The following is a 15,886-nucleotide window of genomic DNA, read 5'->3' as shown; positions in this document are numbered from 1 at the left end:
ACGAAACTTTTGGGCCTACGCACAAGCAGACCAGCGGACACCACTAGTAGAGAGGAGCCCAAGAAGTCTCAGTTTTCACATGACCGTGACACTGAAGGCATCTGTGGGCCACTTTTTGGTAGCCTCGCTAGCCAAACACTCCACTCACGCCAGTGGCAAAATAAAAGCCTGGCTGTCCTCTCTGAATAGCCGAGGCCTTTATGTAACGGTGTCATTTGGTTCCTCACCACCGAGGCTCATTCACATTCAGCGCCAGATCAACTGTAGCCACAAACAGCCTCATCATCTCCGACACAGAGCGTGGACGTTACAAGATGGAGGGATGGAAGAGATGAAAGGATTTAATAGCTGGATGTCATCTGCTGGGAGACGGCGTGAATATGGGCATGTGCTACTCTTTGCGTATGTGTGGATATACAGTAGGTACGTGGGCTGAGGGAATGTGTGTGTGTTTGTGTGTGTGTAATTATACTACAACTCCTGCACCTCAACCCCGTTGGCGCTGCTGCAAACCTCTTCCTGTCCTTTCACGAAATGGCCCTGAAGTGTGTGTGTGAGTCAATGCCGGCTTTGGCACCGATGACAGTGCCACTAGTGGGTTACGTAACGCGCTGGTGTCTCTCACACACACACATAGAAAGGCGGTAAACACTCAGCTTGAGTATGGTGGAGCCTCCTCTTGTTCAGGGCCCAAGCAAATCCAGTAAGGGAGAGAGGGCCAGATTGGAAAAACACTGAGTGGACCTTTTGTTAGTTTTGCTCTCCCTCTCTCCTGATCTCCTCTCAACACCTCTCTCATTTCATTCAACTCTGGGCTATGACCACAGATGCAGTGCTCACTTCCCGGCGGAGGTAACGTCTTTTTTTGTTGCCGCTTTTAATCTTCTCCTGTTCCATGTTTTCGCTCTTACATCTTGGATAAAAATGCAAAGTAGCTGCTAATCATTTGGAGTTTAAAATCCGGTCTCCTTGTGTACATGTGTGTGTAATTTTTCAAGGTCAGCACTTTCCTTGTTATTCCAGGAAGCAATATGTGATGTGCAAGGTCTCACTTGTTTGGCGCGTGGTGCTTTCATGTGCTGATGAGAGATGTCGGTTTGTGTCCCACGCGGGCCGCTGCTGTGGTGCTCAGTGGTGAGATATTGTGGATTAAATGCGTGTTGAAGGATGGCAACCTGCGCTGTCTCAAGGAGAAATATGTTTTTCCAACAAATCAAGTTCTTGTTGGCGCAGTGAGGGAGAGGCGTGTTGGACACCTTGAGGGATTTTAGGAAGTACCTGAAATGCCCTCTCTCTGTTTTAGAGAGCATGTGTGCTGTCAGACTCCCTGCAGGTTTGTTTTGCCCTCCAGCTCTGCATGTGTGTGTGTGTGTGTGTGTGTGTGTGTGTGTGTGTGTGTGTGTGTGTGTGTGTGTGTGCATCAGGTGGCTCTGGGGGACAGATTAATAATAGATTTGACCTGAGTTAAGGGAGAAACAGAGACAGCAGTAAAAAGTTGAGGCTATATTTAAAAACTGCCGAGTCACACATGCACGAACACAATGATTTTTTTCTGGAAGAGGCCGGGGGGTCAAGAGCAAAAGAATACACACTTTCTCTCTCACACACACACACACACACACACACACATGCAGCCATCTTCCTGACTCTCATTTGTGGAGGAGCCTGAATTGCTGCTTGTCTTTTGCTCTGCATTGTCACGGTCTAATAACACCTCTGCTCAGTGAGTGTTGCTGCAGCACAAAAGCATATCTTTTCACACAACTTTGCTCTCCTTTAGATTTGTGAGCAGTCGCTGATTAACAGCCAAGAAGACAATGTTGGCATTGTACATCTCTACAAACCACGGATACGTTTTATCTGTATGTTACACGCCTACTATATCAACGTTTCTAAAGTGATGTAGCTCTGATTACATGTGTAGTGGCTGTTTCAACATACCACAGTTCCTAGGCCACTTAATTTTTGAGGTGTCTTATTTTCGACTCATGTTTCTGTTCCTTTCTGGAGGTCCACAGTGCTAACATGAGGCAGGGAAAAAGTTTAATGAGGTTCGTTGAGAATACAAAAAAGGAAACAAAACGACAGTCCCTCCAAAATAGGAGGCGCTAGAGACCACTGTACAAGACCAGCAAACAAGCAAACCGGTTGCTTTTTTAGCGAAACATGGGCAGCATTTCCTGCCATAATTGTACCACCAAAAGTGGGTGTTTTTTCGTGTATGTAAGACATGGGTTGCATTTCCAGCCATGACTGTACCAGTAAAAAAGGGTATTTCCAGCAAGACATCGGGAGCATTTGTGCCACCAAAGCCGGGTATTTTTTAGCAAGAAATGGGCAGCCGTTTCTAGCCGTGACTGTGCCTCCAAAAGCAGAGAAACAACGAGAAATCTGCTGCATTTCCAGCTGTGATGGTGCCACAAAAAGTGGGTGTTTTTTCATGTATGCGAGACATGGGTCGCATTTCAAACCATGACTGCACCAGTAAAAAATTGTTGGTGTTTTTTAGCAAGACATTGGGAGCATTTCTGGCTGTGACTGTGCCTCCAAAAGCTGGTGTTTTTAGCGAGAAATCTGCTGCATTTCCAGCTGTGATTGTGCCACAAAAAGTGGGTGTTTTTTTGTTAGCGAGACATGAGTCGCATTTCTAGACATGATTGTACCAGTGAAAAAGTTTTTTTTTTTAGCAAGACATTGGGAGAATTTCTGGCTGTGACTGTGCCACCAAAAGCAGGTGTTTTCAGCGAGAAATCTGCTGCATTTCCAGCTGTGACTGTGCCAACTAAAGTGGGTGTTTTAACCAAAATATGATATTTTCCTAACCATAACCAAGTGGTTTTTGTGCCTAAACACAACCACATGTTAGCCACAGCACTGTTGAAACATAAAGAAATGTTTCAACATATCTGCCGGCCAAGCTGCAGACCACTGTTCAAGACCAGCAAACAACAAAACCAGTTGTGTTTCAGTGACCTGTGGCTGTGTTTCCAGCGGCTCTTTAGTCACCAAATGTGGATATTTTTTGTCACCCACTACTGTTTTTCCAGCGGAGATAGTGCCACAAAAAGCAGCTGTTTTTTTTTACCAAGACATTGCTGCATTTCTAGCAGGGACTGTGCCCCCAAATCTTTATTTTAAGCCAAAACATGATTTTGTCCTAGCCATAATCAAGTGGTTGTTGTGTCTAAATCAACCACATGCAAACAACAGCATTGGTGAAATGCAAAGTTTCAACATATCTGCTACACAATAACGTAAAAATGTAGACTATCTATGGTTTGCAAAATTCAAAGCCAGCATTCAAAAGTTAACTTAAGTTTCAACATATCCGCTATGTAATAATGTACAAATGTTCCATATCTGTGGTTTGCATACAATGCCAACATTTATTCTAGCGACTGGGTTAAAAGATGCTCATCTCATCTCTGTTTATTCTTCATCTGATTCACATTGCCATGATGTTTTTCTCACTGCATCTGCTGTCCATATCTTTAGTGCTTTGCCTCTGGTGTTCTCACATCTATCTATCCTTTCATTTTTTCTCTCTGTTCCCTACTGACTCACACGCACACACAATATGTCTCAAGACAATAAACATCAACAAAACATCCTGAGAGAACACCCTGCGTGTGCACACATGCACCAAATAGCTGGGAGAGCACTGCATCAAGAGACACGGTCAATTAATATGGCCTCAACTTGTTGGCAACTCCCTGACTTTGAATGAATGTGAGCTCAGTGAATTTCCAAACCTGGGTTACTTTTTAATTCCGGGCTCAGCAGGTGAATGGCCTCAGCTAGCAGACTGCAGTGGAAAAAAACTGCCTACAAGGGGAAGTTTGAGAGGACCAAATGTTTGCATATAGCCTTTAACTATAAACCTGTTTTTGCCTTTATGTGATGTTGAAAGGTTACAAATAAATAAAGGTGGGGTTTCAAGTGGAATACAGATGGATGAGGAAGTGCTAAGCTTAAAAAAATAGTGTCATCAAGTAATTGTGTTGTGATATGTTGAAAGTGACGGTTGGTTATGTGTTTAAATAGACATTGTCATATGAATTCTCTTCCCAGTACTTCCTTTTATTTGGTATAAAGGAACAGTGTGTGACATTTTCGGGAATTTGGTCTCTTTGTCTCCAAAACAAACCGACCAGGTGATTAAAACCAGTAAAAACACAGAATAAAGCAGCCAGGTGATTAAAACCAGTAAAAACACAGAATAAAGCAGTTACGTTACAAATTGGTGTTTTTCCTACGCTGTTTTGCACATCTGAGATTAGCTGCTAGCTCAGCACCTGCTAATGTGTGCTCACCTTTTTGTCTGATTAATGTTTGATAACCTTATTTCTGATCCAGACATTCAGTAGGTTTTATGAGCTGAATTATCTGCAGACGTCTCTTCCTCTCCAAAACAAACGGACCTGGTGATTAACACTGAATAAAGCAGTTTAAATTACAAATCGGTATTTCGCGAGCCTAGCACCTGCTAATGTGTGCTCAAATTTTTCTCTGATTACTTTAGATCCAGACATTCAGGAGGTTTTTATCGGAAGCCGAATTATCCACAGAGGTCTCTTCCTCTCCAAAACAAATAGATTTTGTGAATGAAACAGGTGAAAATGCTGCATAAAGTGGTTTCACGTTACAAATCAGTGTTTTTCCAGTGCAGTTCGGCTTGTCGCACGCGGGCAGCTAGCCCAGCTGCTAATGTGTGCTCAATTTTTTTTCTCATAACTTAAGATCCAGACGTTCAGGAGGTTTTTACCATGATCCAAATTATCTGCAGAGGCCTCTTCCTCTCCAAAACAAATGAACATATAACATGATAAAAACACAAAAATAAAGCGGTTTCCTGTTCAAAAAAATAAGTGTTTTTCTGACACTCTTATCACGGGGCTGCTAACTACAGTGGCCGACGATAAAATGCTAAAATTCTAAAACACTAAAACACACCAACACACTTGGTCCTATACAGACCCAGTGTTTGGTTTGTATATTCTCGGCTACTGTAGAAACATGGCTGTGCAACATGGCGATCACCATAGATGAGGAGCAGCACCCTTTGTAGATATGAACCGCTCATTCTGAGGTAATGTAAGCGGCGTGGGCGTGTGTGAAGGAATAAAACCATCCATCATGCTCTGGGTTTTCTTCATGACTTCAGTGAAGTCCGAACACAGATGTCAGATCTGCTTGAATAGCGCCAACTAGTGGAAATACCTGATACCAGAACCTCTTAACATTACTGTAGACACTATGTGTAAACAAGATCACACAATTTCACTCATACAGTAACATGATTGTTATTTTCAGATGATTATATACTAAAGAAACATCTTTATAATCTGCCAATAATTTTTTCTACATTCTACACGCTGGACCTTTAATATTCCATCTGTTTGTTGTGTTTATAACTTCCTGTTTATTTCGGTGCTGGGGAAAGCAGCTGCAGAAATAAATTAGTGAATACACTGCTTACACTACTCACGACTTTGTGCCCCTTCTTTTGAAGTGTTACCACTGAACTATTTGTTTCTTTTGTAATTAAACACAAGTTAAGTCAATATTTCCAATGGTTGTACTCTAAAGTATGAGCTTATGAGGAGCATTTGAATGCAGCACGTCCCCCCCGCCCTGAGGGAAACTCATTGAGCCATGTATGAACCAGCGAGCTGGAGAGTGGAAGGAAATAGAGGCGGGACGTCTCCGCCCGGCAGAGAAATAAAAAAAAACATCTTGTGGATGAAAGTCTCAAGGAGGAGGAGTGCTGTGTAGTTCGATTACCTGCCTGCCGAGGAGCCTAAAGCCCCCCTGCTTGTTGTGATCCGGGAAATAAAGCGTCCTTATGAAAGACAAAACGACGACTTTGACGTGTAAGTAGGCTGCATATTCATTTTTAAAGCAACAGCGATGGGTTTCACCATCCGATCTCTATAATATCCCTCATGTAGGAAACTGTAGGTCTGCGCTGTGCGACTTAATGGTGTTTCTGCGGTTACCAGCCTATTGTGGTATTTATAGTCTCTTTTGTAAAAGCCAAAGCTCCCTAACCTACTTCTCTGTGACTGGAGTGTCTGTGAGGAAGAAAGCTTTGGCAGACATACTTGGGGGGCCTCTCCATTCACCCCGTAATCCCTGTGACCTGGATTTATGATGCCGTTATCTATGGAAAACCCTCGCTGATAGGGAGGGGAGGTCTGTTTTAAAAGTGCCAGAGAAACCTTGGCAACTCGTATTTTGCAACTTGTTGAAGCTCCTGGCGCTGCAGGCAGAAATGAGGACTCGCTCGGATCTCAAAGGTTCGTTTGTGCTCTGTGGAAACTGGAGCTGGTGTGTTTCTTTTGCAGGCAATTGAGTGGAATTATACAGGTTCTGTGCGCTTTTACGCACGACTTTGTGGATTGTGAGTGCTTGTAGTGTGCAGCAAAGTTACAGCTGATGACTTGCATTGATCCTGCTCTTCTCTGTAAACTGTTACACTCATTGCAACTTACATTTATAACTTACATTTATATTATTGTTCTATGTCTCCGTCCTGTTTACGCGCGGCCATCATTCTACTTTTAAATAGATTTTGCCTCCATATGCGGTATCGTCTTACATACTTCTCCTCCACTCAGGCGTGCTGATAAAACTTGAACCAGGTGCCTTACATAACCGTACCTAACCCAACCCGTCTGCTCTTCTCTGTGCCAGCTAGCGCACAGAACGCAAAACAAGCCGCACTTCTCCACACAATTCCACCCTGATCATCACATTGGATTATTTTGGCTGCTTCTGAGAGACTTGTCGGTAGGTTAAAACAGATCCCGGGTCAGATCTATGTTTTTTCTTCCTCGTTTGAGTTATTCAGGAGTTTCTCAGTCTGTACTTTTCCACTACCAGCGGCTTTTTTTCTTGGCACCGGGCCTCCCTCGGCTCAGGCTCAGGCTCTCCCTCTCGTCTTTTGTACACCGAGGGAAAGCCTGCGTCACTCCCGGCCGTTTTAATTGAGTAGCAGCCAAATGGTGAAGCTGATAGGCCTGATTCAGATCCGATTATTTATACAGGACCAAGTTGCAGTCTCGTTGGGGGAGGCATGGATACCGGGTTACAAAAATAATCAGGAGCTTGGAGACTAATCCCGAATCTCATGAACTCTCTCGAGCTTTCATTTCATGCTCACATGTCTGTACAGTTTCTGTATTCCCTGGAACATTAAGCTACATCGTATGTTATATTAATGGACACATCTGGATGTCATTAGCCTATAGGGTTTGTTACAGTCTGAAATGTCCCTGTCTTGCTGTCCTGGTGACAAGCTAAGACTTTGTGACACATGGGGTATTGAGCAAAGTTGCTATGGTGTTGCACAAACATATGTGCAAATAGTGCAGCCTTTCAGTGAGCTGCGGTAAAGGCATTTATTTTTTTTCACTTTTTTCCTATGTTTTTGACGCAAGCACATCTTGAGGTGCGGCTATGACGCGCTACGAGCGCAACGGCCTCTGATTGGCCCACAACGGGATCGATCATCTTCTCACGGTCCATTTAGATGAAAGAACTGTTTGCACAGGATCACGCCTACCAGGGGGTGTGGGTGTTTGCAGGGGAAAGGAAAGGAAGGGGGGTAGCTCCTCCCTCCTCCCCGGGCTTATTATAAAACAACAGCCAGAGGCCTGATGGTTATATTTTCAGCTGCTGTTCAACTCATCACATCATGACGATCAAAACAGAAACAGAAAAGTCTGTCCTGACTTACTCCAAGTCTAGAGGGCTTGTGGCTTTAGTCACCGGTATGGAATCCTAACTGGATGTTTAAAGCTGCTTCTTCTTGACATGGATGGATTTGTTTTTGCCTTTTACTAAAAATAACCTAAACTTTTATTTTCTGTTTTTCTCTCTCCTGTGCTGCAGCTTTTATGAAACAGAGGAAGATGGGGCTGAACGACTTCATTCAGAGGCTTGCCACAAACTCCTACGCCTGCAAGCAGTGAGTACCATCTGACTCGTTATTGTTCTGCATTCACTGGAGGACAAATCCCGCTGGGAAACACAACCAGAAATCCCAGTTATGTGTCCTCTGGAGAATCTCTGTGACTTAATGTGACTCCCAGATCAGCTGATTCACATATAAACAGAAGTGAGGATACTTTAGATGCTTTGCTGAATGAACTAAGTTTGAACTCTGTTTTCTTTTTCCAGTCCTGAAGTTCAGTCTATTCTGAACTTGAGTCCCCCTCAGGATGCTGAGCTCATGAACGCAAACCCGTCTCCCCCTGTAAGTATATTTGCACTAAGCTTCCTTTGTTTATATTTCATCGTATGCAGAGATACACACACATATCCTCTGTATATCATAATGTGGTTCTAACCTCTTCGTCTTCTCCCCTCTTGCAGCCCAGTCCATCCCAACAGATCAACCTCGGTCCGTCCTCCAACCCCTCAGCCAAACCCAGCGACTTCCACTTCCTCAAGGTGATCGGCAAAGGCAGCTTCGGCAAGGTGCTGCTTGCACGCCACCGCACGGATGACCAGTTTTACGCAGTCAAAGTCTTACAGAAAAAGGCCATCCTCAAAAAGAAGGAGGTAAGTGTGCAAAAAAAGTGCACATGCAACAAAAGTCGTGTTCTCCTGCACCTTTCTAACCCCCCATCTTCTTGCATTCGGCAGGAGAAACACATCATGTCAGAGAGGAATGTGCTGCTAAAGAATGTCAAGCACCCGTTCCTGGTGGGCCTGCACTACTCTTTCCAAACAGCGGACAAACTCTACTTCATCTTGGACTACATCAATGGAGGCGAGGTGAGTTAACTAGCTGCCAGGAAACGATAAGGATGCGAAGCAGAGATGATAGAAGAGGAGGGAGAAGCTGGGCTATTTAAAGAAAGAACTTAAGATGAATGAATAGGGTAGGAGGACTTTTTAATGATGGATATAGTTGGAGGAAGAAGGGAAGTTTAAAAAGGAATAATATAGTGCCAGAATCAGAGATAAAGATGAGGCAGAAGCACAGACAGACAGAGGGGATATCCTGTCATGAGAAGCAGAGTAGAAGCTGCAGCTCTCCGTCTTTCTTTCTGTAAAGGAAACACCTCTCAGGAAATCACGGGGTGGGTTGGGACAGCGCGAGAGACTCAGGGCCAAAATTAGCAGCAGCATTCAGACTCAGTGTGTGTCTAATCGAGCTAATTTCCTGCAATTGTTGGACGAGCAACGACAGGGCTGATTAAATATGGGCCTCATCGGGGAAACAGGACGCATTCACTTCTCCCCTTTCTCTTTTCTTCCCCTCTCCCCCCCCCCCCCTATCCTGCTGCTCTTTGGCTCCACCTTTGGCCCTCATTTCATTCGTCTTCACTTGTCAAACTTTTTAAGCTGTCACCTTCCTGCCTCTTTATTTCCTTTCCATCCGGTTTCCTCTTGTATCTGTCTCTTTATCGTTGCTCCTCTAATTTCCTATCTCTGCTCATGTGATTGTCTGGATAATCTCTAACGTAGCTTTAAGGTTTTGTTACTAAAACACTGTTATTTTTTGTCTTCCAGCTGTTCTACCACCTACAGAGAGAACGCTGCTTCCTCGAGCCCAGAGCCAGGTTCTACTCAGCAGAGATCGCCAGTGCACTGGGCTACCTCCACTCCCTCAACATCGTCTACAGAGACTTGAAGCCAGAGAACATCCTGCTGGACTCACAGGGACACATCATTCTTACAGATTTCGGCCTGTGCAAGGAGAACATCGAGCCCAACGGGACCACGTCGACCTTCTGCGGTACGCCAGAGGTAAGGACAGAATATGTGGCGATTCAGAACTTGACAGCACTCTGTAATATTCAGCAAGCTCACCACCTCTTCCTGTCTTTTTCTATCTGCAGTATTTAGCTCCTGAGGTTCTACACAAGCAGCCGTATGACAGGACGGTAGACTGGTGGTGTTTAGGAGCTGTTCTCTATGAGATGCTGTACGGCCTGGTGAGTAACATTCAGATTTAAGTTACATTAGTGTATAGTAAAGTTACACCCCAAACTCAGTATTTTTGGAAATAACTTTTTGACATATGTTCTGAAACTGTCACTATATCCACACAGTAGTCCATGAGACAAATTATCTGTGAAAAGAATCATGTGCTCCTGCCTCCTCATAGTGCCTCTAATGGCATTTACTAGAAGCCACAGTGACTGAAGGAAAATAACCAATCAGAGTTGAGGATGCAGCTGCTAGTCATGTCAATAGATTCTTGCAAAGGCCATTAGAAGCACTAGCAGAAGGAGCAGCAGCATGATTTATTTCAGAGATAATCTGACTCATGTACTACTTTGTAGAAATATTAACAGTTTCAGCAAATATCACAAAGTTATTTTCATAAAAGTTATCAACTCTAGCTTTAATAAATGTCAGAAGTATGTACTGTAATACTGAGTTACACAGCACACAATGATACAATCTTATCTCATTTTTGTTCCACGTGTTTGTGCATGTTTCTGTGCATGACTTCAAATGACACAACCCGTGTCTGTCATATGGATTCCTCTCTTTCTTGCTGCCAAGATGCTAATCAGTTCCATTTTCTGTCCCTCCCCCAGCCTCCGTTCTACAGCCGCAACACAGCGGAGATGTACGACAACATCCTGAACAAGCCGCTGCAGCTGAAACCCAACATTTCCAACGCAGCCAGACACCTGCTGGAGGGCCTTCTGCAGAAGGACCGAACTAAGAGGCTGGGCTGCACAGAGGACTTTGTAAGTGTTTAGTTGTGTGGATCGTATGTGTGTATCTGTGTGCATATTTACATATTATGTGTATTAAAAGACGTTATGTAATAATTTGTCATTTCCGTCTCTTCACAGATTGAAATTAAGAACCACATATTCTTCTCCCCCATCAACTGGGATGAGCTCAACGCCAAGAAAATCACCCCTCCCTTCAACCCCAATGTGGTACGTTCCTTTTTAATACCCAAATAAATGCTGATTATGGCAGATTTTATGATTTTCTACAGTTTAGTAGCTAAAGTCCACAGACTTGCTCTTGTCTTAATCCTCAGTGCTCACATTTACGTAACTAGATCAAGAGCGTGGAACATCCTTGCCGTGAATTAAAACATTTCCAATTATGGCAAGGTATTTTACAGCCAGACTAATCCCTGCTTGTCTTCCCTCGCCTTCCTTCCCCCTCAGACGGGACCCAACGACCTGCGGCACTTTGATCCAGAGTTCACAGACGAGCCGGTGCCCAGCTCCATTGGCTGTTCCCCAGACAGCGCTCTAGTCACAGCCAGCATCAAAGAGGCTGCTGAGGCCTTCGTGGGCTTCTCCTACGCCCCATCTATGGACTCCTACCTATAGGATTCAAACAAAGGCACTCAATGGACACCAATTCAGATTTACAGGACATGAACTGTGGCGTGTCCATGGACTTGCATCTTGACTACACTTTACGTTTCCCATCGGGATGGTGGACATTCCCCAACAAACCCCCTGCAACAACTCTGCATCTGCAAAGAACTGAAACCTGTACTTGCCATAATCGCTCCAACTCTTGTAAAAAGACATGCCACAAGAGTATGCCTGCCACGATTAGATGACTCATCGGGGTTGTAATCCTCCATCTAACCCTGATCTACTGACGCACAAATTCTTCAACCTTCCACAATAGACACAAAAGCTCTGCAGCCTTCAGTAGTCAATCTCTTACCGGATAGCGGAGGTCCTTTGCACACAGCTCAGGCAGCTTAAAAGCCAGCCTCGACCCTGAAGCCACAACTGACAAGCACACACGCCAACTTCCACCTTCTCTCAAAAGAGAAAGCCTGGACCGTACTGTACCAGCCCTGACAAGGATTTCCATCTTCATCTATGTAGCGAACACCTTCCCTCCTTTGAGATTCTGTCCACCCATCCACCGGGGAACCCACCTGTTGACTTTGAATGAGTAGCTTGAAGATGACGTTCATTTTTGGTGCTTTAGTTTCTTTTCATTTCTATTTGTGTGGTTGAAAAGGGAGCCACTTTAAAGCTGAATGTTACAGAGGGGGATGTTTTATTTTTTCTCTCAAAGGTGCCTTTTATTTTTTTCTCTACATCCAAACACATCTTTTGGGTTTGTCTGCGTCGACCTTAAAGTCACCAATGTTTCTTGTTGCTCCACGCCTAACTGCAGGCGGGAGGAGCTGTGTTTTTTTAAGTCGCTAGAGATGATTGAAGTAGCACCAAATTTACAAATTTAACGCACCTGTTTCAGGCTTTAACACGTGAGACGTAGAGAACTCAAATGATGTTTCGTATCTTCATTTGCACATAAAACAATTAATGGTGGTAGAGAAAGAGAAAGAGAGAGCACAGCTGCTAGTGGAGAAAGAGGAGCAATGCGTTCAGAGGTGTCTGTGGAGTTCTGCTTGCCAACTGTGTCCCCCTCATATAGTCTTCCATTCGCCTCACAATAATGTAACGGCGGCCCGCAGCTGGGCCGACGCCATCGAAACTGAACATTCCATTTTAATATTGCTGTAATGCAGTTTGACGGTATTTAAGTTTGTTTGTATATTTGGAGTTATGTGTACTAGTTTTAATGTATATTGAACAAAAAATGACTTAAGGTATGCTTAAATATGTATATGTAACAATACATGTTAAATGTTCTGTAAATTGTAAAATTGTTTAAGATTTATGTGACCATGTTTGGTTTGCAATAAAAGTTTAACTTTATTACACCTAACCTTGTTTGTATCGATTGGTAAATGGACTTTGGCTTCATTATTTGGATTTTCCTTTAGTCTGAACCCAGCTGGCACCAGACGTCAATATGGGTCAGAGAGATGTTGGACTCTTATGTTGGACAGTTGAATGAAAATTGTCGTGACAATATTTTAAATGTCCAATGGCGTAAGAATATCACGATCTGCAACATCATTCTATGTCAAGATGACGTAACCACAAGATGTTTGGGACATGTTGGATTGGTTGGAAAACCAGCAAATATCATATGTCTTCAGTGCCTCAAACTGACATTGGCATTTGACGTCCTGACACTGAATTTGGTCGCCCAACGACAACTTAAATTCAACCAAATTTCTGGGATTTAACAATGTTGGTAGCCAGCTGGGAAATATGCAGATCATTTTAACATAATCTCAACATTGCCAGGAAATATCCAACAGTGTCCGTGGAAATTAAGCACATCAGAGCTTGTTTTAAAAAGTTAAAGTGCAAACAGAAAAATGTAAAGAATGTAGATCTGGTAAACATTTACTAGCCCTGGTTGGAGGTGGCCATTGTGACTCCTTTCAAACAACCCACAGTATTGTACAATGAACTTTACCCCCCTCCATGCGTCAGCAGCCTTACACAATGTTCATTGTGACGTCCAAGTGTGTGTGTGTGTGGACGGATCTGTTTGCGGGCAAATTATTGGCTGGCCTCAGATGGACTGGTAAGGCCCAGAGCAGTTTTACATTGCCCCAGAGGAGCATTGATTTTTCGATGCAAACGCCACAATTGCATGATTGATAATTCAAGTAGGCGTAATGTAAATGATATACTGTGTCCTTAGTTAAATTACACCAGGTTGCTATTGATGAGGTAGAATGTCCTTCTACTGGAGTTCAAGGTTGTGTCCATGTTTAATTGAGTCCGCTGGGGTGTCTTTAAGGAGGACACTGAATGTCTGTAAGTTCCAGAGGGTTGTTGTGCAGGTGACCTCTGACCTCAAACTCCCTGGGTAGGGGAGAAAGTGAAAAAAGAATGTCGTCTACAAAGATTCACATTATTGGTCGACTAGGGGGGAAGGTGTCCTGGAGGAGACCCTTAAATTGTTTTTAACTCTCTGGGCCTGTCCAGACAACAGCGTTGTTCCTCCTCATTCAGTGACTCCACTTCAAAATGTCCACACAAGGTTCATCAACAGAAATATAATTGCAGAAAACTGTAGTTTTAAAAGTCACTCTGGAACGTCAGTGTTCTTCAGAACTTGAAAATGCTGATAACATCTTTCGGTGCTGCTATTTCCCTATCTAAAATGATAATCTACACAAAGCCTGTGTGTGTGTTATCTAAGATTACAGACTGTTTAAAACACTATTTTCCACTGCACCATTTTTATCTACTTAAACACTGACTTCACTTCAGTCACAGTAGTTTTTACCATCATCATCATCATCATCATCATGCTCGTAATTGTCTGTTGGCCTTAGAATTCAGAAGGGGTAAACAAAGTTACTGATCTTTTTAACACCATGAAACTTCCCCAGTTGATTACCTACATTAAGAATACTATTTTCTGTATTGCAAGTTTTCAGACATTTGTTGACATATTAACAGTTTTGAATATCTCATTTTATCACTTTCGAAATAAGAAAATACTTCCAACAGCCATTTAAAAAAACAAATTTTGCAATGATTTTTGGAAAAAAGTATCCCATAAATCAGGCTATCAATCATGTATGAACAAACCCCTCAGTTAAAACCTTCACAATATAGATAGAAATGGATCTGGATCTGAATGGATATTATCAGAGTACTGTGTGAATGTTATTAGCTCACCTGTGCTTTATAGTCTGTCCTCTGTGAAGTAGGATGTGCTGCTATTGTACCAAAACTGTTAAGTAGAAACAGTCATGCACTGCCATCTGCTGGCAAAGTCATGAACTGATGAAATAAACCAGGTCATAGTTTACAAACACATTAAAGACAAAGGACTTGAGTTGGTTTGTGTAACTTGACCTTGCCCCCCCTTGATTGCAGATTTTGTTAAATATGTGATAATACAGAAGACTTCATTTATGCTTGTCATGAATATGTGTTTAATTTAAAGGTAATGTTTGATTTACCATGACATGAAGTTAGGGAGTGACTATTTTATGACATTTCTGATGACCTATCATACTATGACTATTTAATGACGATTTATTTTTATGACAGACAATACTATGATTGTATTAAAGATACTTCTTTTGACATACTCTACTAGGACTTTTTCATACTATGCTATGAAGATTTTTTAACATTTTACACGAAATTAGATTTTTGACAAAAACACTATACTATGACTTTTTTTTGTGATTTTTGACGACATATTATACTATGACGTATATTCATGATTTTGGACGACATACATGTCGTTGTTTTTAATGATTTTTGACAACATACTATACTATGACCTATACTACATCATTTGTTCATAATTTTGGACGACATTCTATACTATGTCGTTTTTCTCATGATTTTTGAGGACATACTATACTATTGATGAAGCAGAATTTGGGGCCCGGAATTGGGCCTGGTGGGTCCCGACCTCGTCTTCAACTTTTAGACTACTTTTGCTCTTGTCCACAATAAGTATCTTTAAAACCAAATACTCAGCAGTCAAGGAATCACTGGAGACACGTAGAATCGAGTGCAACTGAGTTTAATGTGTTCGCAGGCAACAACACATACAACTCAATGAGTCAAGCTCTGGAGCAGGACTGAACTTTTGCTGTCTGTGTGCTCTCTTTTATGCTCTTCTCTTTAATCCTTCCCACATAAGCCCGAACATAATGATGTCATACATGCACATCAAATCCTATCAGATCCTAGGTACTTCCCACTTCAGTACTTGAACATCAGATCCTATCAGATCCTGCATCCAATACAATACATCAGTGAGTGTGTGTGTGTGCACATCGTGTGGATACATGAAACAATAAACCAAGGTGTGACTGGTTATGATCAAGCAGAGTATACTGCCTGGACATGTATTTTTAAAGGTCAACTGATACTAAACCATGAGACTAAACAGGTACATTACACTACACTATGACCTTTTTGTGTGATTTTTGACAACATACTATACTATGTCGTTTTTTTAATGATTTTTGACGACATACTACACTATGATGTTTTTTCATGATTTTTGACGACATACTATTCTA

The 15,886-nt window shown here is 42.6% G+C and overlaps 1 protein-coding gene across 5 annotated transcripts; it reads left to right on the top strand.

The window, feature by feature from the left end:
- Positions 1-296: 296 nt before the first annotated feature.
- On the top strand, positions 297-12,693 carry sgk1 (serum/glucocorticoid regulated kinase 1). 5 transcript variants are annotated; one of them, XM_050058198.1, is made up of 10 exons: positions 297-423; positions 7,897-7,972; positions 8,185-8,260; positions 8,380-8,568; positions 8,653-8,784; positions 9,526-9,762; positions 9,855-9,950; positions 10,563-10,718; positions 10,827-10,916; positions 11,157-12,693. In XM_050058198.1, exons 1-10 carry the CDS (start codon positions 381-383, stop codon positions 11,322-11,324), a joined length of 1,263 nt encoding a protein of 420 aa, XP_049914155.1. In that variant the 5' UTR covers positions 297-380; the 3' UTR covers positions 11,325-12,693. The 5 variants fall into 5 exon arrangements, with proteins under 5 accessions (XP_049914155.1, XP_049914159.1, XP_049914157.1 ...); XM_050058202.1 differs by lacking the exon at positions 297-423 and adding an exon at positions 813-852; XM_050058200.1 differs by lacking the exon at positions 297-423 and adding an exon at positions 5,718-5,873.
- Positions 12,694-15,886: the final 3,193 nt, after the last annotated feature.

The sequence above is a fragment of the Epinephelus moara genome, chromosome 12 (assembly GCF_006386435.1).
Source record: "Epinephelus moara isolate mb chromosome 12, YSFRI_EMoa_1.0, whole genome shotgun sequence".
Classification (NCBI taxonomy): domain Eukaryota; kingdom Metazoa; phylum Chordata; class Actinopteri; order Perciformes; family Serranidae; genus Epinephelus; species Epinephelus moara.
This window is presented reverse-complemented; position numbering and strand designations above follow the sequence as displayed.

Bases quoted from the DNA above. Each gene is read 5' to 3' on its own strand.
- sgk1 (XM_050058197.1), top strand. From the start codon at position 7,700: ATGACGATCAAAACAGAAACAGAAAAGTCTGTCCTGACTTACTCCAAG. The intron at 7,973-8,184 runs GTGAGTACCATC...TTCTTTTTCCAG, and splicing joins AACTCCTACGCCTGCAAGCA to TCCTGAAGTTCAGTCTATTC. The intron at 9,951-10,562 runs GTGAGTAACATT...TCCCTCCCCCAG, and splicing joins ATGAGATGCTGTACGGCCTG to CCTCCGTTCTACAGCCGCAA.